At 51.3% G+C, this 22,556-nt stretch overlaps 5 protein-coding genes across 5 annotated transcripts; 2 read left to right on the top strand and 3 right to left on the bottom strand.

Moving 5' to 3' along the window:
- Positions 1-757: 757 nt before the first annotated feature.
- Positions 758-3,281, bottom strand: nimA (serine/threonine protein kinase nimA). Its single transcript, XM_025581254.1, has 3 exons — positions 3,120-3,281; positions 2,993-3,045; positions 758-2,929 (listed from the first exon to the last, which is right to left on the bottom strand). The coding sequence occupies exons 1-3, from the start codon at positions 3,169-3,171 to the stop codon at positions 947-949; spliced, it is 2,088 nt and encodes a 695-aa protein (XP_025439171.1). The 5' UTR covers positions 3,172-3,281; the 3' UTR covers positions 758-946.
- A 530-nt stretch (positions 3,282-3,811) lies between these two features.
- Positions 3,812-6,339, top strand: BO95DRAFT_228903 (ankyrin repeat and BTB/POZ domain protein). Its single transcript, XM_025581253.1, has 3 exons — positions 3,812-4,137; positions 4,232-4,317; positions 4,398-6,339. Exons 1-3 carry the CDS (start codon positions 3,904-3,906, stop codon positions 5,995-5,997), a joined length of 1,920 nt encoding a protein of 639 aa, XP_025439170.1. The 5' UTR covers positions 3,812-3,903; the 3' UTR covers positions 5,998-6,339.
- Positions 6,340-8,211: 1,872 nt separating this feature from the next.
- BO95DRAFT_420096 (uncharacterized protein) lies at positions 8,212-9,743 on the bottom strand (the record flags this gene model as incomplete). Its single annotated transcript, XM_025584518.1, has 2 exons — positions 9,039-9,743; positions 8,212-8,960 (listed from the first exon to the last, which is right to left on the bottom strand). Exons 1-2 carry the CDS (start codon positions 9,292-9,294, stop codon positions 8,212-8,214), a joined length of 1,005 nt encoding a protein of 334 aa, XP_025439169.1. The 5' UTR covers positions 9,295-9,743.
- Positions 9,744-14,586: 4,843 nt separating this feature from the next.
- Positions 14,587-15,052, bottom strand: BO95DRAFT_228805 (uncharacterized protein). Its single transcript, XM_025581251.1, has one exon. The coding sequence runs from the start codon at positions 14,940-14,942 to the stop codon at positions 14,697-14,699; it is 246 nt and encodes an 81-aa protein (XP_025439168.1). The 5' UTR covers positions 14,943-15,052; the 3' UTR covers positions 14,587-14,696.
- Positions 15,053-20,108: 5,056 nt separating this feature from the next.
- BO95DRAFT_228734 (uncharacterized protein) lies at positions 20,109-21,674 on the top strand. Its single transcript, XM_025581250.1, has 3 exons — positions 20,109-20,863; positions 20,993-21,177; positions 21,489-21,674. The coding sequence occupies exons 1-3, from the start codon at positions 20,310-20,312 to the stop codon at positions 21,524-21,526; spliced, it is 777 nt and encodes a 258-aa protein (XP_025439167.1). The 5' UTR covers positions 20,109-20,309; the 3' UTR covers positions 21,527-21,674.
- Positions 21,675-22,556: the final 882 nt, after the last annotated feature.

Below are 22,556 nucleotides of genomic sequence, written 5' to 3'. Positions count from 1 at the left end.
ACGGAGGAGGGGGAGGGGATGGGAAGAGGACTGTTGATCAGTCAGCGCCTTATCCACGTACCCGTATTTCGCGCTCTCTCTCCTTTCCTTTACCAAAAGTCGCAACTCTACTTCTTGGAATTCGTAGGTTGAAGGATACTGGAACCGTAGATCGCAGATTTATTGATCATCCAATCTAGCGCAGGACCTTATGAACGAGAAACAGAATGTGTGTGTATGTATGTATGTACAACTCCCTTTGAGAGCAAATTTCCGAAAGAACCACAGAGCCCAAGGATCACCAGATCAACACCAACCGTAGAGCACCACAAATGCATAGACGAAAGAGATAGGAAATGTACAGGTGTCAAACGAGTGTACTGACTTTTCGGGATGTGCATCGCAGAGAAGTCGAAAGGGGGAAATCGAGGGGGATGGGGCAATGTCATGGCATGGAGAATGTAACCAGAAACCACCAGACGAGCTGGATATGGACAGATGCAGTCACTATCTGTACAGTGTGCAATGTGAGTGGGGGAAAAGAGACAAAAATTTGGGGGGAGAATTTGGGGGGAGGGGAAAGGGGACATTTTGAGGGGATTGAGGGACTTCGTCACGGCATTAGAGAAACAAAGGAAAGTAGAGGGTGTTGCGTCTTCATATGACGATCAAGCTTTGAAAGTCAAGATGCAGCGCACCAAAAAATGCATCATCGAAGCTTCCACCATGTCTCGCACGGTCAAACTCCGGTTCGAGAATATTCAATCCACCCAAGCCGTATAACTCCCAAGTATGTCTTGAATTATTAAATGGTATATTGACGATGAGGTGTCAACAGTAGATACCCAAAAAGGCGTCTATGTCATAAGAATAACCGGGTCAACCGGCGGAACTGAAAGACAAGATTGCTGACACTCAATGTGTATGGGCCGTGTCAAGGCATGGCGTTATCCTTGTGCGATAGTAGCTACCTCAAATTGCGAATGATCTTTCTTCCCCGGACCAAGAATGGGCTGGGCATCTCGTCTTTTTCGGGATCCCACACGGCCGGGGGGTCTCGCGCACTGGATTTCAAGCCCCGTGAGTCGCTGGCACATCGCTTGATCTCATCAACGGGACGGCCACCCGCGCGCGCCTGCGCCAGTTCAACCAACGTCCTTCCCCCCATGTTGCGCTGCATCACGGCCTTGTAAATGTCCTCACCGCCGTTGTTGGTTTTGGAGGGCAGTTGCTTGACGCCAGACTTGCGTGTGGGTGAGCCAGCATCGGCAGCCAGATTCGCTGAAGATGGGATTTTGGACAAACGCCGATGAGGTGACCGGGGCTTGCTCTCTCTAGGAAGCATGTCAGAGAGGCCACCTGACACCTGTGGTAGTCTGGAAGCGTTCGTGGGGAAGATAGGCGGTTGAGTGCTTAGCTTCTGCATGAATGCAGCCGTGTTCTGTCGCAGGAGTGGTCGTGAAGGGGCTTTGAACGGGTCTGGCTTGACCTTGGGGCGAGTTGGGGAGGGCAGATCGGGAATATCGTCCTCATCATCGGAGTACGCTAAGGTGGGTTCCCACTTCGCTCGCTGTCTGTCGGCTTCGGCGAAAATGTTCTTGCCGGAGTGTGTTCCAGATGTGCGACGGGGAGACAAGGAAAGCGATGCAATTGAGATGGGTGAGGGCTCGGCCATCTGGACATCCATTGGTGACTCGACCACGGTCTTCGATCGAGTCAATGGGGTGCGTGTTTCCTTCCGCGGGGCCTTGCTGGGAGCGGGAGATTCGAGCGACAATTGGGTGATATCGGCGCTCGGCGGGTTACTGGCATCCTCATTGCTGCTGGATGGCTGGGATTGTTGGCTGTTTGACCGGGAATTGCTATCCTCCTTGAAAGCACCGCTCTTCTTTTGCTTCTCGATCTCTAGTGCAACCCTTTCCTGAACCTCGAAGTCGAATCGCTTTCGGAGTTTTTCCAATTCATTCTGCACCTGACGGTCGATCTCTAGCCGAGCCTTGACTTCCCACTCTCGTCTGACGGTATTTTCCAACTCAGCCTTCATCTGTTGCTTTTCTCTGTCCAGTTTAGTGTATGCTTGTTCCACCTCTCTAGCCTTCTGAGCGGCAGTCTCTTCACGCTTTCGCAAAGTCTTTTCAAGGTCGGCAACTTCCTTCTCTCTCCGCATCAGACGGATGATGGGAAGGTTGATCAGCGCTGCAGTATCGGGGCGATGGTCCGGGTTGACGCGCAAGCAGCTTGCAATAACATTTTTCAGCTCGGGTGAGTAGAAATCAGGCAGGGGAGCAAATTTGCCTTCGCGTATTCTCTGAATGAGTTGGATGTGGGTTCTGGCGTTGAAAGGCGGCTCTTTCTGGCACAGCTCATACATGATGCAGCCGACAGCCCAAATATCAGATCGCAATGTGTAGGGTTCCGCCGCACAGATTTCGGGCGACATGTAGAATGGGGTACCGACGTAGGTAGATGCGAAGTCTTGAGAGTTCATCAGCTTCGAGAGACCGAAGTCACCGAGCTTGACAGTGTTGTCGCTGCCAAGAAAGATGTTTTCTGGTTTGAGATCGCGATGAAGGATGGTCATCTGAGCCTGCTTCCCTTTGAGACCAGACTGCTTAGGAGCAGGGCCTAGAATGCTACCAGCTTCGAGGGGATCAGAGCCGTAGTGGCAGCGGTATAACGCCGTGGCCAATTGGGACAAAATGCGCCACACGAATTCTTCCTCTGCAAATTTGTTCGTCTTTTTCAGGTTCTTGATGATCATGCTGAGATCTCCACCACCACAGTATTCCATGTAAAGGTAAAGGTCCTGACTCGCTTTGAGGTGTTCGCGATGGTAGTAGGCGACGATGTTCGGGTGTCGAAGAGAGCTTAAAATATTGAATTCGGCTGTCAGCTGTTCTCGTTCCTTTTGCGACATCTTGATGTAGTTGATTTCCTTGCGACAGAGTATCTACAACAAAGGTGATTGTAAGCATAAAAGGGTTCAATGCATGAATGACGGGTGGATCCTTACAAAGCCGTCTGCCTTTCGTCGCACTTTGCGAATGATTCCAAAAGAACCGCAACCTAAGCACTCGTGATCAGTAATTTGATGTCCGAAGCTAACTTGCATGCCTAGATGGAACTCTGGTGTCTCATACCAATCTTTTCAAGCACCTCATACTTGTCTGCCTCCGCTAACGCAATTGCCATTGTGGCTGCTGGGAGGAAAGACCGCAGGCAAGAATCTGAAGTATAAGGCGAAGGTCGGGAAGAAGTGGCGAGCGGATGAGATCGAGTATCCTATGGCATTTATGAGTCGATAGTGTGTGACTGAGACCTGCTGGGTTAGTATGGAGCGATGTTGGGTGGGAACATGTGGTTGCGTTGTAGATTTAAAGAAGTAGGTATGCAACGGGAACGGAAGCGCTGAATGTTTAGGTGCAGACTGTTGCTGAGCAACGGCTGCCGGCCACGACTCTTGCCTGGTTACAGCAGGCGGTGGGGATACCGGGCGGTGAAGCGGGTCATTGATCATCATCATCGTTCCGTCAGTGGTTCGGGACGTCAGAAACGGTTCACAATGCTGCATGGGACAAGATAAAGATCGAAAGCTTGCTCGCTTGAACCTGCAAGACACCCTATGGTAAGTGGGGGTATCAACAATATCAAGCGTACTGAGTAGAAAGAGAACCAGAAAGATGCAAGGGGACAAGGAAGTTCTTTCAATCCCCTTGGTTCCCTTTGGGCAGGGGCTGTCTCGCTAGGTAGCTACCTAGGCTCTTGTCTCACGTGACCCGAGCTTATCGATAAGACGGGGGATCCAAATGTTGCCCCCGTTTGGGGTCGTCTCCCCCGCCGTCCTCCGCAACAAATACCTGCATATCTTGAAGAAGAAGAATTGCTTGCATCTCATCTACCCTGCCAATCTCCTACCCTGGCACAATGGATGAACCGAAGGTCCTCCGGAAGGACCAGCTGGAGATAAGTTTGCACAATGAGAAAAAGCTTATCAAGGAGGGGACAATCAAGGACGACAACCCTCTTGACCTTAGCGAACCCTTCCGGGAACTCTGCAATGCTTGTCGTAAGGGGGATTTGAAAGTTTGTCAGGAGAAAATCACGGAAGGAGTCAATATCAATGCCCGCGATCCATACGATTACACCCCTTTGATCCTGGTAAGTCTGCCTTGAATGACCGTCAGGCCGTTAGCCAGGTTCGGCGTGGCGAGTCGGCGTTGCCGTGCAGTAGTAACCAGTATCCATGCAAAAGGCAAGTCTCTGTGGCCACTACGAGGTCGCTCAGCTGCTGCTCGAGTCCGGAGCTTTATGCGAACGGGACACTTTCCAGGGAGAAAGGTATGCACCTTGTCATTTGTGTCACTTTCGATGTCCAAGTAGTTATTAGTCAGCCCACGATGTTAACTCCAGTATGATAGATGTTTGTATAACGCCCTCAATGATCGGATACGGAACCTGCTCCTGGAATACGACTATTCGAAGTCGACAGATCCTCTGCAGCCTCTTGCAGCTCACATCACGTCACTTCTTACTCGCGAAAGCCCTGCGACAGCGGATATTGTTGTAACAGCAGGCGATGAGTCTCTCTATTTACACAAGTTTATCTTGGCCGCACGATCTCCATATTTCCGCAACAAATTGGCCACTGCCCCGGACACGTTGACATGGAGGCTCCCTAGCACAATGCCACCAGAAGCATTCGGGACAGCGATTAAATACCTCTATTTTGGCGAAGCCCCGCGCGACATCCGGAGTGGCCCGGGGACCGGGTTCACCGAGTCCGAGGTCTTTTCTAACATCGATAAGATTGCCAAGCATTTGGAAATCAATACGCTTTTGGATAGTATATTGGACAGCGGAGATAGAAGGCTCGCTCGACAAAGACGGACGCTCGAGGTGGCCAAAGGGCGAGACCAACTGGAGGAGTGGTTCCGGGCGAATGTACTCCAGCACAAGGTGGCTGTGGAAACCTCACGAGCGGATGAAGTCAAATGGGACAGAGACAACATCCTATTTGCGGACGTCTTGCTCCGCGCAGACGAGGACCTCGATGTTGTGGACGAGCATATGGGCACCAACGGTCATTCTACCACTCCGCGCATCCAGAAGAGCACGCTATTCCCCTGCCACCGGGCCATGCTCCTACGTTCTGAGTTCTTCCACACCATGTTTACCTCCCCCTTTCGCGAGGCGCACATGAAGGACCATCTCAACATTATCCCGGTCGATTGCTCCCCGGACGTCCTCGAGATTGTGCTCACCTTTCTCTACACGGAGCGCGCAGACTTTCCGCTCGACATCGCCGTCGACGTTCTTTTCGCCGCGGACATGCTCTTCATCGAGAAGCTGAAGACGAAGGCCGCTGTTGTAATCAGCACCCTGGGCAGCGGCAACATGTCGCAGGCCGAGGCCGCCCGCACGCGCGGCACTATGGAAGAGGACGACCTCGACATCTACGCCATTATCCGCGCCGCCTGGCTGACGCGCGTTCAGCGCCTCGAAGAGTTCGCCGCCCGTTACCTCGCCTACCGGCTGGAAGCTCATATCGACTCCCCCGAGTTCTCGGAGCTGATTCAGGAGTCTGCTGCCCGCATTCAAGGTCGTCAGGAGACCGACTCCATTGAGCTGCTCGACGACATCCGGTTCTATCTCGGCGAGCGCTTCCGGCTCCGGTTCGACGACGCCGGCATCGACGAGATGATGGAGGAAGAAGCGCGGCAGCAATCCGTCGCACAAGCTCAGAACACCACCACGGAGACAGAGGGTGATGAAGAGAATGGTATCGTTGTAGACAAGGTTGTCGAGGGGATGGAGGCACTGGACCTCTCTAGCACCAGGAACGGAACTTCACACCCAACCCCAGCCATGGATGGAGACACGGATCAAGAACAACAACCCGTCATCCGTACGCTAGACGGTGAGGTCGTTGTGGACGAATTCGATCAGGATGCGCTCAACTATCAGATTCTCATGGACAAGCTTGATAGAATCTTGGAGGCTCTGGACCTTGATGCTTGAGTTGACAAGACCGTTTTGTTTCTTGCAATTCCTTCCGGGTATGCGGGATGATGATTGATGACTACTGAATTACATATATACACCGGGAACTGCTACCTATATACATGAAGAGCTCGGGGGATTCGCCTTTGCACAGTAAGGTAGGTCAAGTCTATACAAGGAGGTAGATTGGTAGAGATCATACAACGATAGAAAGAAGCACTTCCTTTGGTATTGAACCGTGACCACTACAATCTTATGGATAAATGCCACGGGACCCAGGAGCCCAAAAGACGTGAAATCTATACATTCCTAGAGTGAAGGCGTAGAAGTCCGTTTACACCGTAAACCTTCTGCACCTAACCCACTGCAGACATTTCGCCCCTGAGAAAAAAGTAAGTACGTAGGAGCTTCACTACAGTTATAGGACATAAGCTCGCTAACCTACAGTACAAAACATCGTCCATCACAAGAACCAGCCACAGCCACAACCACAACCACAGCCCATCCTCCATCCCGCGGCCAAGCAAAACACATGCAAAACCACACACAACCCATCCATGATAATTCCGTCCCATCCCCGATCTCTCTCTTTCTCTCTCTCTCTCTCTCTGGCCCTAGAGAACATAACTTATGACATACGACCCATGACATAGGACCACTTTCCATAGGGGATAGACGTTACGAACCCAACCGTTCTCAAATCATAAGATCCCCCAACAACGGCGACAAGATTCCCTCCCCTGACCGCCCTCCCAGACAGACACCGCAACATCCCATCCCAACCCAACCCTCAATAAGAATCCTTTGTCCAAAGCGAAATGGCACGGTAAGAAAGCCCCAGGGATAAGGATCCCACAGCCACAGCCACCAAAAAAAAAACAAAACAAAACAAAAAAGAAAAGAATAAGCCCTCCCCCCCCCCCCCAAAAAAACATACAGTACAGTACAGTACAAGGTGCAAGGTACATCCCGCCTACCTCAGGCCACCTCCACTTTCCTGCTTAGCCGAATATTGACTTTCGATGTCTCCGACTTAAGGTTTGCGGGTACGGTTACGTCCGACTCGGATGGAAGGAAGAAAATAAAAGCGTCTGACCACGGAGGGTGCTTACCGGGGCGGTGATGATGGCTGATGGCTAATGGGGGAGGGAGGGAGGGAGATGTGAGATGTGACTGTGGGTGACGGAGTTGCGTCCCGAGCCGCCGCCGAAGAGGCTGGGTGCTCTTTGTTTGGGACAGTGCTCTGTACAAGTAATAAGGATTGGAAGTCATAAGGTGGGCGGTTACAACGGTTCTGGGACTGCCCATCGGGTTCCATTGAGCTCATGGAGGGCAGGCAGGGTAGAGCGGTTTGCTCGGGAGGAGAAGAGGAGGGGAGCTGAGGTCAATGCCTGAGTTAACTTTGAGTTATGAGAGAAAAAGTGACAACTCACAACAAAGAGGGGGTCTCATCCCTACTAGTAGTCCCTTAGGTATTGACTGCGCTTGATTCCGGCGTCAACTCTCTCCATTCCTCTTAGAGACTTCCGTTAAGTTACCGGACGTCCAGTTGCATACACCCTCTACGGCAGACAAAACGTCATCTTTGAGATCTTCATGATATTGAATATTGATATCTTTTGTTCACAAGGTGGTCATGTCACATCATTGGATACAAAGGAAATGAGACGACACAAGGAAAAACATAACACAACAAAATAAACTCATCAAAAACAAATAAGAAAAGAGAAACTAGAGTCAAGGGACTCCAGCTTCTGTTCACCATATTCGTTCCCTGCAGCAACCTCTAGCTGTCACGGAACAACGACTATGGTGTGTTTCTCCCAAACCCGTCATCCACAAGCGATGCCTGCTCCTTTCGCACGATAATAAACAAGAATGGTGTTAGGCGGGGTGATGAGGTCCAAAAAAAATCAATCAAATATACACAGGGTGAGAAAGAGAAGAAAAATATGTATGGAGACCTCTTTTTGGTGATACACCGTAGCTCCCCGCCCTCCTAAGCTTTTTGCACAAAAAACAGAGATTTTTGTTCGACGCAAAGAAGCAGAAAGAAGATAAAATGGTATATATGAACACGCAAAGCAGAAGGGTATCATCAGAAGAAGCAATGCAGAGCAAAAGAAGTGTCGCTGGGAGTCATGGGTGTTTGGGGGAAAATCTGGAGAGAAGAAACAATTTCCTCTCTCATGGCTTTTGTGCCTTCTCTCGGTTTACCGGTGAATGGTATGTTTATACCATGGCGGTGGCAACGGGCCGGCCGGTATGACAGCCACGTTCGTGGCGCTTCATGTTGCTCCGCACGCTGAAGGCTTTACCACAACCCGCGTGGGTGCAGCGGAAGGGCTTCTCTCCGGTGTGGCTGTGGGAGTGGATGCGGAGACTGGAAGGTCTCGAGAAGGCCTTGTGGCACGTTCTGCAGATGTATCGGTCGTGGTTCTGCTGGTAGGGGGTCGTGCTGGAGGGAGGGAAGTAGTGGTGATGCTGCCAGGCCGGGGTGACAGGGGAGATCATCTGTTGGTGTGCGGCGGTTGGCAGAGGAGCAGTGGAGGGAGGCACGCTGCCGGACGGCTGGTAGGTGGACGATGAGGAGGTCGGTCTCTGGTAGTAGATGGCCGAGGAGGCCGAGGGCTCAATGGGAGAGGAGTAAGAAGCGACGCTCGGGGCGGGAGAGACGTAAGGCGCGGCGGAGACAGGAGCCACGGAGCCCTGGCTAGAGATGGAAGACCGATCCGATGGACTGGGGAGTCTCGCCGGCGCCTGGGTGTATGGCTCTGCGCGGTTCACGGCGGCACCGTCACTGACGGCGGAGATCGACGAGGTGGGAGAGTGGCTGACGCTGTTGAACCCAGACCCAGGACGCAATGGAGGCGTAGGTGGCAGGCCGATTTGGGGGCCATTGGCCTTCATCGCATCCAAGGGTTGCGAGGGAAGGCGGGTGTCCAGCTCGCGCTGAACTGGAGGAGTAACTCTTGCACGCTCTGCATTGCGACGGTCAGCACTGACCGAGTTGATGGTCCAAAATGGGCCGATTTAAAATTATGGGGAGGTTGCCATACTAGCTGCATGCATGGAGGCACCATCTGCGCCTTCGAGTAGGGTCGAGATAGAAGGGAGAGAGCATTTGGGGGGCATTTCCTCGACCGGCGGGGAAGGAGGGGCGCGGGAGTAAGAGACCGGCACGGAAGCGAAGTATGAGTCCGGTGCGCGCTTATACAAAGCCACGCGAGGCGCAGGGGGGCTGTAAGAGGCTCTTGACATCCTCATTGCGAGGGGATCTGGTCCCGGTTGAGTGATAAGGCTGGCGAGATCCATGATGGGCGACGGTGAGGATCGTTGTACTAGATGAGAGTAGTTGGTGGTAGTGGTAGTGGTGGACAACTGTTGGTCTTGGTGAAGTTCAAGGCTGGAACGGGAAGGAGGAGAAAAGGTAAGTGGTTATTTCTCTTGAGGTTCAAGAAAAGGCGGCTACCCAGAGCTCATATATGAAGAAGCCTGGAGGGGAACTGATGGAACGGGGTATAAGAGATCCAATCTAAGAAACAATCCAGGCACGGTAGTCGAGACAGGGTGGGGGTGGATATGAGAACCAGGAGGAGGAACTGGTTTATAGACCCAGAGCGATGGTGGAGATGCAGGGTTGACAATCATGGAATTATTTTCGAGAAAAAAGAATTGATTTTGTTTTTTGTTTTTTTTGGGCTTTTTTATTCTTTTTTTTTTATTTTTTTTTTATCGGGGAGGAAAGGATGGAGATGGGGGGGGGAGGAGGAGGGGGAGATGGGGAGGTGGAGGGAAGTGGAGGGAAGTGGAGGGGATGTGGGATGAAAGGTGGACTTCCATCCTAGTCAAGAATGAAAAAATAATACTAGGTATTTTATTAAAAATTGCACATCAATCAAATGTTAATTATAGCGCTGGTAAACTCCGGCCGTAGCGTTAGACGACGAGTGGAACCACAAAAAGAGTTAGAAAGGAAGAGAGCGAGCGAGAGAGAGGGAAAGACAGTGTGTGCGTTGAAGATGGAGCCGAGAAACTGAAAAGAAGGAGAAAAGCGGGAGAGGCCGCCGCCGCGAACCTCCCCTATTTGGATTTATTCGTTGAAAATAATGCAACTCAACTGAAAGGATAGAGAAACAAATAAAATAAAATAGCAAAAAATTTGTGCCTGGCCAGGGACAGAACACTCAGTCCTACACACATACGCGCGCACACACACACACACAACATCATGTAACTACATAGACTACCGACACAAAGTATAATTTACTATAGGCTACATTCCTTATTTTCCCGCGCTTCGCTGCTGCTGCTGCTGCTGTTGCTAATGCTGCTTACAACCACTAAACTGTAACAGTACGTACATGAATTTCCCCCCGAAAGCCCGCAGTGGCCACTGACTAACTACCTAGTACTCTAGCCACAAGGAAAATCCATCGTCGGTCATCCTCGATTCGCTTCGACAAGGGTTGATACCACCGTCTCAAAGCTTAATTAATGACCACTGACCCGGTACGGAGTACACGCGATGACTTGCGCTGATGGTTCTCCGGTCCTTTCGTTTAATTATTTTGGCCGCGTCTGATTCGATAAGCGACGTAATAAATTCCGAGGGGAAAAATCGCCCTTGATTTATGATTGTCTTTGCTGGGACCGGTACCGTAACGCATGTGTTGTCCCCACGCCTATACTGGAGTCCCCTCTCCTCCCCTCCTCCTCCTCCTCCTCCTCCTCCTCCTCCTTCGCATACCGTACAGTAGCTAGCTACGCGACTAAAAAGGATGATTTGCCATTAGCTTATCGTTTTGGGTAGGCTCGACGAGAGCTAAAAAAACGTGCGCCTCCTCCGCCTATCCACACCCGTACGATGGGCAGCCGTATGTACTGTACCCTGGGTCAAATTAACGGGTTACCAAATATCAGGAAAGACTAAAAAAGACCAGAACTTTGGAAGACAGCGACAGCACTACTACTGTCGGAAGAAGCCTCTTCCATTGCTCGCTGAATCAGAGAAACCCTGGACCTGAGACCCATGACATCAATTGAAGCAAGATGAAAAAGGATTCAACGTCGGAGACATTTCTACCTGTTATTCTTCCGTCCAACTATAAGCTAGTGGGATGTCTGTATGAAAGTGGGAAACACCTCCGTTCGTCGACGGAGCAATATAGAGAGTACAATAATAATAATACGGGGGAAATAAGAAAAAGGGAAAATAAATTGCCCAGCCAGCGCTCCTCTGAAAAGACCAAGCAGGCGTACGTAACTGCGTCGTACGGAGGCCGACAGATCGGCCGATGGAAAACCAACGGTACTTTCGGGGCTCGGCTACAGTAAGTCTGGCGCTAGTGCAGATCCACGGACACCTTTCCTTCTCCATCATGCGCCCGCCAGGAATCAATCATCGATCATCATCCATCATGGGGAGAGTGGGAGAGTGAGAGAAGAGAAGGAAGGGAGGGGGGGGGGGAGACGAGCCGGCGCCCTCCTAACCCCCCTCCCCCATGGATCCCATGCCTATTACCCACCGGGTATTATCGCGGTAATGGCCAGATTCGACAGAAAGGGCCCCTCTTACCAGCCGATCGTTTGGAGGATTCATAATAATCATCATTATAATAAAAAAGGAAAAAAGACCCAAGGAGACAAGAGAGAAAATGGCTAGCCTCCGTCCAGGTTTTACCTGTCACAACGATCCCATGCCCCATAAACGGCTGATCGTTGCCGCACGATCACACACATCGCTTGAGAACCTGATCTCATCTTCCAAGACCAACTTCCCACCTTGAATTATGTACTATGTATCATCATCGCCTTCTTCATCATCTTCATCGTCATTATTCGTCTGTAGATCGGTCGGTCCCTTTGTCTCTCGGAGGGGCCTGCGGTCGTAGATCAGTGGAGGAACATTTGCCGCCCGAGAAATGCCAACCCTTTCCAGGTACACAAACCCATCAATCAACCTTGAATACAGTCATGACTTCAACAGAGACGAGATATTGCTAGCTGCTGTAGTCGAAATCACCAACCAGTCCGGGGAACACAGTGTGTCCTGGGTCCCATGCCAACCCTGGTTGATCTCGAGTTCGATCCGTTCTCTCTAGCTTCTAGCGGGAAACTGGTCCATTCCCCAGGAAAGATATCATTTCATCAGTGCAAAACTACGGGACCGACCTTCATTCACCCTTCATAAAAAAAAAGGGGGGGGGGGCGGTTTGGGAGAACCTGCCACCACCCCAAAATAGGCGCATCTGCGCCGAAAGCAGGGCTGTAGATCGGAGGATGGATCTCAAGATGGGCAGAGTGAGATTACTGACCAAGGTGACTGAATCGACACAATTCTAAAAGGGTAATGAGTCCGTGATTTGCGTCCATCCACAAACCAAGCCCTTGGGGCCGGATGACGGAGTTGCGGCACGATGCGCAGATGGCAGGTCTTGGTTTGGGAGCGCTCCCCTAAGCCACAAACAGCTAGGCCAGGCTGCCTACAAGGGAATCTTGGGAAAATTTGGACGAATAAACGCCTAATGCCGGTCTGCCACTCCTTTCCTTTCTGCGCCTGCTTTGGGGGCCAATTGGCCAAGGGATCATCCTAGTATGAGAGAGGCCTCCCGGAGATTATCGTGGCGTTGACAGCCAACGAGAGACATCAAGCAAACCTTAAAAACAGATGAAGCAAGAATTGGCGAAAGACCTGAAAGCCTCACTGGTACGGGAGTACTCAGAAACCTGACCCAGGAGGTGGCTGACTAACTAAGCGTTAGGGTTAAATGTTCGTCCGTGTGATGGATGGACTCTGTTTGCTTATTTGCGACCGGTATATCGCTTGAATTTTGGGCACTGGGTGGCCTGTGCAGAGAAGTAAGTCAAGTTGACCTACCAACTGCAAGGCGAGGAACAGGCGGAATGCATGGATAGCTTATGCATAATGGGAGTGTGCATGTAATCCGTCCATGACTAAGACGTCTCTTCCTGTGGGCTTGATGGAAGTAACCTTGAAGACACAGACCAAAGCCCCTCCGTGATTTATCACCTCTGACTCGACTATACAAGTATTTTGCGTCTGATCAATGACGTCGACAACGAAACATGTCCAGTGCCCAGTTCTTCTAGCCGTACACCGTACACTGAATGTATGTAGGGAGTATCCGTCTCAAACTTTTTTGTTTCGCATGCGCGGCTAGTGTATGCTGTCCATATCCAGGCCCGACCCGATTGTAAATGCCGATGAGGGGGGAATTCGCTGTCAATCGCCTTTGGGATTAGGATCGACCGCGGTGGGATTTACTGGGTCGAACTCGTCGTCGACAGTACGAGTTCGAGCCAGAAGGCGACCGACAGCTGATGTAAACGCATAAACGCAGCTTTTCCGCGGTCAGAAGAGAAAGGTCCAAGCCCGAATAAGAATAGACAAGAACTGGCTCCGGGAGATCCCTTGGTTGATGACTGGGTTGCTTTAGTGGTCGGTACCTGCCTGTGCACGAGACAAAATACCTCGGCCGGCCATGGAATGCGAATCCGGAAAGGGTTACAGAGACGAGGTGGACACCACAAACTACCCGATGATCATCAGTGCAGCAGCAGCAGCAGCAGCGGTGCTGTAGCTGTAGTACATTACGAGACTTGCCCTTTTGGCTTTTTTTTGAGATCAGTCTGTCAGACGAATTGTCTCATGCTTGAGCATCTGACCTTTCGAAGTTTGTTCTTTTCAACCCCTGGTTCATACACGCAGATTCAGGCAAGCATGCGTGGCACGCCTTGTCTCCAAAGGGTTGCAATGATGCAGTGATGGGTCGGAAGAAGGAAGGAAGATCATCAGATAGTGGCGGGTCACACCGCCCCAGCCGATTACTGCATACGTACCTGAACGCGGCGGTCTCTGAGGGGCGAAGACCACACACAGCCTCAGGCCTTGTCTGTTGTTTGTCTGGCGTCTGGCGATCGAATGAGGTAATGATCCCGTCCGGGTAACTCATTGCCAAGCTCCTTGTTGGAAACAACCTGCATCACAATGGCACAGTCCATTCCATCCAAAGCAGGGGGATCCTCGACAAGTGATACTCAGTAGAACATGCCAACCATGCTAATCCATGCTAATCCATGCCAACCGTCGGCGACGCCGAATTACATCATCATTAATCAACCAATAAACTCCCAGGTGCCAGAGATGAACAGGTTCCTCGACAGGGCACATAGCGATGCTGCAAGATTACTGAGTACTCTCAAGGATGATCGTCTCCAATAGACGAACATATCCGGATCTATTCTCTATACGGACACCACGCTGCCGAGCTCGTGTGGTGATGTTGGTGATGTTGGTAGTGGTGGTAGTGGTGGTGGTGATGACGTTAATGATGATGGTGTCCCTAATGCCACTGCTGCTGCTGAGGGGATTATAATTGTGGGACACTAAGAAGAATGGATTATGAGGCCCAGGTCGACGCGTCGAGGACCGCTCAATCTGCCCACCCAAGAGACCCAAGAGACCCATATCCATGTGCGAATTCCCCAGTGGTCCCAAACTTTAATAGACGAGGGAAGAAGAAGACGGCTCTCAGTACGGAGTAGCAGTCTAGCTAGTCTAGTGGAAGGCTGGTCTCGTGGAGTCGGCGAAGCGAAGCTCACCCGCCGGTTCACTCTGTGGGATCCGCAGCAATCCGCGGGCCCCGTCGGCTCTTGCGCGACGCATTGAAATCAGTGCAGTGCAAGAATTGCTATCACTCATAGAGCTTAGTCTCACTGTTCGTCTCCATTTTCTCCCATGTGCTTTCCAGCCTTATTCGATGGGCGAAAAATGGGCCTCCCATCGCCCTCCAGGCAGCTAGTTTCCGATCTTGAGTCCTCATTCCCCGTCCCACGGCCTCGGAGCCCCAGTGTCGTGCCCGATTTGACCTACGCATTCGGGGCACTTGAGCAAGCTGCAGAGCTATTGCGATGAAGAGGGAGGTGTGTTCCAACCACATGTTTCGTCCTGGACCACGAAGTACTGACCACGCACGCACTCAGTCAGTCACTCACTGAATGCTCGGTCGTCGGCTCCCGACCTCGGCTCACAAGCTTGATCCGCCCTAGAATGTCTTCGAGCGTGGGCGTTAACCCTCTTCTCTCTCCAGCCGATATACACCCATGAAACATTTTCAAACGATGCCATCCCAGAATTGGCACCGCTTCCGTTCAAGTTAGATGAAGCTTTGGGGGCATATGTATTGTATAGAGTGTGGATGCACGAAACCTGGAATACTGAGAGGGAGACGATCAAACTCCAAACTCAATTTGCATAGCATCGGCCGGCTCCGAGAGAGAGAGAGAAAGAGAATGCGAGAGCGATTCCAGAACAACGCTGGACGGCTTGGAGAGTGGGTGCGGGCAGAAGAGTCGTTCCGGTTGCTAAACTCGGATACATACTATGTAATTTGTGCTCAATAGTTGCTTAGTTTAGTTCTCGTGTGCGAAGTATAACCAGCGACCATGCGGCTACACCCGGTCGTCACCTTCTTGAGGATGTGATCGATGACCTTCTACTGCTACCTACCTACTCGTCTCAGCCTCCGTATATGGATAGATGAACCCACGGGCGATTTGAACTCACCCCCAAGGGCCTAAGGGTAAGGTTACAGAAGATAGCCTTTACTTAAGCGCGTGGGACGTGTTAATCATCTGAGCTTAAACCCAAGCATCTCGGACCAAAGATAGGGGACCTACCTGATCTGGGATATCTCGACGAAACTGATGAACTGATGTTCTCCAGTTACTCAGCATGCAGCATCCGCCGCGAGGCTGTTCTCAAACCCAAAAAGAAAAAGGGGCAAGAAGGAGGGTTCGGCAGATTCCGCATAGCCCCAACCCGCGTCAAACATGCGGGACAATTTTGGTGCCCAGGAAACTCTGAGTGAGCGGGTTGGTTGCCTGAAGTTTGTTAACAACTGCAGGCACACAGGAACCCCCTTCCAATTGATGCGTAATAACGTGGAAACTGCTCTTTTGAGGCACTTTCCACGACACATGCTGTGCAAGCAACAGATGTTACTTTATTATTGCAGCCCACCATTCCCTAAAGTTCCGACTGAAAAATAGGCTTACTCCCCTTTCCCCCTGCCGTGAAACGCGTATGTGCATAACAACTCGTCCCGCGTCAAGCTTGCCGGAGTCGCAAGTGACAGCCTCGGAAGAACAACTGAATCAGATGTGATGCATTCGGGGTGGGATGCTTGTTTCCGCGGGTGTGTTCTCGTTGCTATGTGGGTTTGCTTTCCAAACCAAACCCATAGTGCAGTTTGGCTCCTAGCGTTCGTTTCATTGTTTGTGAGTTTGTAAGGGATGATTCAGCCAGTGTGTCTTCGGCAATGGTAGTGTTTTCGGCCACCCGACGGAGATATCCCGAGATCAGCTTGATGGAGATTGACAATGATGCGCGCGCCGATCATCCCAACGCTCTCCAACGCTCCCAGCTTTGACCGCTCAGAGCGACAATCCCAGATTACATAGTCGCCGGGAATACTACTGCATGCTGCTTAGTGGCGGGTATCGATACTTGTGGCGCCCTCCCCTGACAACTAGTTGATTACCTTTCTTTAATAATAGTAACCATGATGGAATGATTCGCACTGGTCAATCGGGCCATCTTTGCCCGGAGAGACGGTTCATTCAACAATAGCCACGAGTCAGTATTGTTTAGCTTCTATCCCAGACATTCTGCTGCTGTACCAGTAGTGTCTTACTCAGTACCATTATTCCACAACCATTGATTCCCTCCCGACCAGTGTCGCTTACAATAATAGCCGGCATCACTATAACCATGGCATCCGGAACTCAAGTTGAGTGCTTTGGAAGTTTACTTGATAGCCAAGAGCAAACCACCGACCAGCGACAGTGGTACCCATCAGCCACTGACGGAGTTTCCCTCGCCTGTTTCATTTATTCCGGGGCCCAGATCCATGATGTCCAGTTTCTAGCCCCGTCGCTGGAGAGCCTACGTATAGGAACCAAGGAGAGGCGGGCGGTAAGGTCGTCGATCAAACTCAAAGCGCAGAGATTGGCGCCGGTTTCAGGATTTGCAACCCACGGGTGTCGGTAGTTAGGGGAGACTTCGCTTCGTTTCCAGCTTCGCTTACGGGAAGAGGGGAGGGGGAGTGCATTGGTGCCTGAGGCACTAGAAGTGAGGGACGAGCACAGTTCCAGTGACCCGGCATGGCGTCTAGCTTCTGCGTAGTACGTACGGAGTACCCATCATTCCTTTCACATTTCCATAGTACTCAATGATCCTGTCGCACCAACACACAAATGTGCGACTGTTGTTAACTACTCCGTAGGAGATGCCTCTTTGCTTTTTCAAGCATGTCCCCCCTCCGACCTCCGATCTCTCGTATTCCTGCAACCTCACAGTCACAGCAGCCAGCTGATCTACGACCACCCGCAAGTGCCCTTCGTAGGGATCATGGATGCCATTCCGCATGCAGCGAGCAAAAATCATGCTCCAGGGCTTGGGGTGTGACGGCTTGAGCCGTCCCATTCCTTCCCTTCGTCCCTTGATCCTCCTACCGTATAATTTGCTCCAACTATACTCCGTAGATCGCAACCTCATTGCTCCAAACCGAGAGGTGGGAATATAAAAAGTGAAATCTAGAAACCGAAAGTCTGACAGACCTGACAGATGTCACTGGAGAGTTTCGAGTACGCTCGTGATCGATGGTCCGACAGCCTGTGATTGGAGGTATCGCCAACTGGAACAAACGATCTACCGATACTCTCAGGCAGCCGGCAGGAATGACGGCTTTCAGCTTGTCTAGAACCAGCATCTCCCCCGAGCGCCACGTTGGCTAGTCAAGGCGTCGAGCGCAGATCGTCATCAGGAAACCCAGCTAGGGAGACGGTGGGGTTCGTGGGGAACGAACGGGACCAGCCAGGCAGCCAGGGGCGTGGTTGCTGGTTGCTGGTTGCTCGGGGCTCTATAGATGAGATCGCTGGAAGGGAAAGGTGGGAATGATACCTTGATGCTTAGACTTGACTTCTTTTCCGATGCTGTGCGATCAAGATGTGTGATCTTTGATGGTGGTCTGTGTACGAAAGCATATACAGTAGTAGCCTGTAAGGTATAGTCAAGTTACCTGTGGGATGGGAACAAGGGGTTGTGTGGGCGACGACGGCGGCGGCGGCGGGTATGAGACCCGGAAAGTCTCAGCCTGGTTCTGGTTTAGTCACGGCACACGCAGTTGCAAGTTGCCGCCCCGGCGCCCCCCTGACCTGACCTGACCTGATCTAAACGAGAAAGAAAAAATGCCGACCGGCCGATGAGAATCTCCCTTTGCTTTTTTTTTTTTTTTTTTCTTTTTTTTTTCGCTAAGAACTGCTGGAGCGGGCGTTCGGTCGATCCAGGCCCAATGCAGACTAGAGGCGGTCCTAGCGGCCTTTCTGGAGTTCTGGACCCTAGTCATTTCACGTGGCAGACGTCGGCTCCGCCTGCAGCATCGGCCGGCCCTTCCCGAGTTTGGCACAAAAGCCGATGCACTATCGAAGACGCTTACCCTCTGACAAGCCTGCAGTAGTGTGGTTACTAGCGGTATTATTGTTCGAGTCTCCAATTTCCACTCTCGCTCGCGCACGCACACACAGATTACTCGCAATTAACTTCTCCAAGCCTCCAACTTGTGGAAGGCCTCGGACTTGGTAATCTATGAGTAGGTGAGGAGCTGTAAAGTAAGTAGAGCCTCGAAATCTCCCATTTCAGTTCAAATTAACCCATTGGATCTTACATCACGTCGTGCCTACGTACATGGATCCGTCAAAAGTAGTTACTTAGTAGATGTCTGTACTAAATTAGCAGAGTTTAACCCCCCAGCTCTTGCACATGTCTCCGAGTACGCCACATAAGTCAAATTAGGGCTGGGCGGCACCAACCCGTCACATTACTCCGGAATATTAAGTGTTTGTTATATGCATCTTCCCCTCCCCAGCCGGACGAAAAGGAGACGATCATCTATACATAGTAATCCTAACCTGCATCATAAACTAACTTCTGATTCGATAAGGTATTGGCCCCTGCCTTCTGATCACTTGATCTGCCATTGCTTGGTTTATGAATAAGCAACAAATTCTAGGGGATCAAGATTAGGGTCAATGATGTAGGTGACATTTGATGACAGCCTGCAGCAAGGGCGGTGACAGGCCGGGCAAAAGAAGTGAACATGTGAATGAGGAGCTCTGGTTGCCGATGTTGTTGTGGATATCGCCTAACTCTGACTCTGACTGTTCCAGCAGATGGAAATTAATCTATTTGCCCTGTTGTTCGGGCACTTGGACGGCGTTGTGGCTAATCCTGAGCCGAATCATGCTATGCCTAGTAGCCTAGCCGATGTCAAGAGTCGTTAACACTGTTCGAGCGAGAAAGGACCACACCTGGCCTAGAGGCTAGATGGGATCTGGAGCCAATCTCGCCCACCATGGTCGGGCGGCGGTCGATCCTCAACGACTCTACTCCACGGATACGTACGTGATTGCTGCACTTCACCCGTCGAACGTGTGATGAGAACGTCATGGACCGACCTCCTTCGCTGCTCGTGCTACTGCATGGGCCCGCATGGTCGTGACTGACACTCCGAGGTACTCATTGTATGTAGGTACTCACAGTGCTCTTACGAATTAGACGGCCGATGCATGGACACTGGGCTTACTGACGATACTATAGCGGCTACTACAGTACATTCGTCCTCTGTCTAACTCATCTCAATCTACAGTCTACGGAATCCTCACTTGGGCGAGGCAGAACCTCGGTATCTACTGTACACCGCACTATCGGGGCCAGACAGAACTTCCCGGAGATTGGGCGCCGGATCTCCACTTTGACCTGTGCGTGGTGGGGTCATCTTCCAGACTGCATCGAATCTGCTTGCATCTCCAGCTCGTTCGGATCCGGATGGAGTCGGTCGGCTCATGGACTTCCCACTCACTAAGATACAAGACTGACGTACCGGCTGTGCTGATCTTCCTCACAATCAGCTTGGAACTTTCACTCCATTGCCCCCCTCCTTCCCCATTTCCGCTCGGCTGTTCAGAGTCTGCCCTGGCAATTCATACCGAGAAGCCAGGCGAGCAGCAGCACACGGTCATTCTATCTCGCTTCAACGCTCGATCTCATCTTGGGCTTAGTGCTAGTGGGTCAAGCGTAAGGACACACCACCACGAACTCCACAGAGCGGGGCAGCGGCACTCGAAGCAATATGCCTGAGACTCCACGAGGAGACTAGGAACATCCTTTCATTCTTCAAAGTTCCCATCTGGGCATGAATTGTTTGGGTAGATTCGTATCTTGATGACATCGGTGGTTTTGATCTCCGATGATCATTGTCCCTCTCGGGGTCCGCCGAATTGTTTTAATCCTGGTAACTTGCATCCATCTGAGTCTGGGTACATTACAATTTGGAGATTGGGGGGGGGGAATATGCCAGATCAAGCATAGTTCTCTTGCTTGCCCATTGTATCACCAATCGAGATTGCCATGTGCTTTGCGGAACCTCTATACCAGATGGGTACGTGGTACTAACCGCTTTCTTCCCCTCATCCCCGATTCAGGACTACCCTTTCTCCCCTCACCAGTTCCAGCAACCCACAGGTGCACTGTCTACATGAGATTATATGGGACCCAAGCAAACTCAGTTCTGACTATCATCAATGAACCATGGTGTGACAAGCCGTCGACCATGTGGCTGTCCGTCCGCCCGCCCGCCCGTTTATTGTTTGTTTGTTGCCCGTTGCCCGTTCGGAGATTGATTGATTCTGGACGAGGTATCATCAACATGGAACCGGTCCCGACCACCGACCGACCCCCGACCTGCTCTCTCTTTCCTCTCTCTTTTTCGCCATTCAGTGCTCCACGAGGGAGAACAACTAGGTTAGCTTTCATTCGATCGGCCTGCACAGATCACGTCACGCCGCTTCCACACACACACACACACACACCGTTGGTTTGAGCTATCAGTGGCTTCGAGCAAGAAAGGATTTCGACTCAAGCTAGATTCAGGTTCCGGACAGACGACAGGCCATCGCAGCCCCCTCGAGGAGCAAGGTATTCTGAGCCGGGTCGTGGCAAAAGACATAGACGGCTTGCTTTGCCGTCCAGTCTGGGCTCCTCCCAGGCTCGAAGGATGCGCATTTCGATCGTCGTTTCTCGCGTCCGACAGTGGGCGGGTGGCCTCCTACCTGCAGGTTAGTCAGATCTTTCAAAGCAGACGTCGGAGTTTCACTATAGGGTAGTGGCGAGTTAGAGGAGCATGGCTGGTCTCTGTCCGTCATGCGCATCGTGGTCCTGTTCCAGGATAATCCTGGGATTGAAGGCGATTAGGTCAGTCATGCTACCAGGTCATTGTCCAGGATTCCGTCAGGATCGGATGGCGACTGGGCACTGAGTGAGTGCAAGGGTCCTACGTAGTGGGAACTCGAATTGTTTCTCTTTCGCCGACCTCATGCCCCCTCTCCCCTGTCGTTTGTCTCAAGTAGGCAGTTGTTGATTATGCCAGGATATCCCTGGTGGTACACCACGCGACGCAGCCCATAATGTTCCGAGTCGCATAAGTCGCATAAAGTCGCATACCAAAGTCTCGTCCCTCTACTCCGTACTTTGTGGGATTTGAGATAGATGACACTATAGAGAAGGCGAGCACTTAAGAAAAGAGCAGAGCTCATGGCAAGCTGGAGAATACTGATTGTCGATATATTTACAACTCATTCTCATACACTATATAGTATATATATATCTATCAGTTAATACAAGCGGGAAACTTCAACAAGGCATCAAGTACACAAGAACATCCACCAAGAAGGTTAATTGAACATTCTGCCAGTTTGATATTGATGATACTTCCACCGATACAACTAAAGCATGCCTGTCGCTTTTCCTCCTCCTCCTCCACTTCTTCGCTTCTCATTCTCCCCTTCCCTCTTAAGCCCCATCCCGCTATCCGCCCACGCCACAATATGGCGTATGGCGTCTTCGTATATGTCGCTCTAAACCTCATTGCTGTAAACTCGCCAAAACCGATCCCACATGGAAAGCCCCCCACACACACATATGGCAATAACATCGACTATCTACGAGCACAATACGTACGTACCTCGTGTCGAAGCACCGCAACAAAGAAAAACCCACAAAATCGCCCTAAAACAAAAATCCATAAAAAAAAAAGGAAATGCCCGGACGAAAGAACAGGAATAACCCTCAAGGCCGGGCCGCAAGTTCAACGTGGGTTATAAACGGAAATCCTCCGCCGCCGCCGCCGCCGCAGCACACACGGGTCATGACTCGCATAGCTTCAAATTCCAACCCTCCTTGGCATGAAAAGATAGCCTACGGGTATAGGTGTTTCTTCTCTCCCGCTTTGTAGGATGAGGATTCTGATAAGCTCTTGTAACCTTTCGAGGAATCACTCACGTAGGTTTCCTGGTGATTCAGCAAGCTGCCAGGTGGAACGAACCAACCCCCAATTATGATGCCATATAGTAAAGGTATCTACCTACGCCGTAGTAAGGATGAGGGGGGAAGAACAAAGTCCACACCCACACGCGCACACACATCCTCCCCCCCCCCC

This window comes from Aspergillus brunneoviolaceus (assembly GCF_003184695.1).
Source record: "Aspergillus brunneoviolaceus CBS 621.78 unplaced genomic scaffold BO95scaffold_62, whole genome shotgun sequence".
NCBI lineage: Eukaryota > Fungi > Ascomycota > Eurotiomycetes > Eurotiales > Aspergillaceae > Aspergillus > Aspergillus brunneoviolaceus.
Note: the sequence above shows the minus strand (reverse complement) of the source record. Positions and strands in the feature narration are given on the sequence as shown.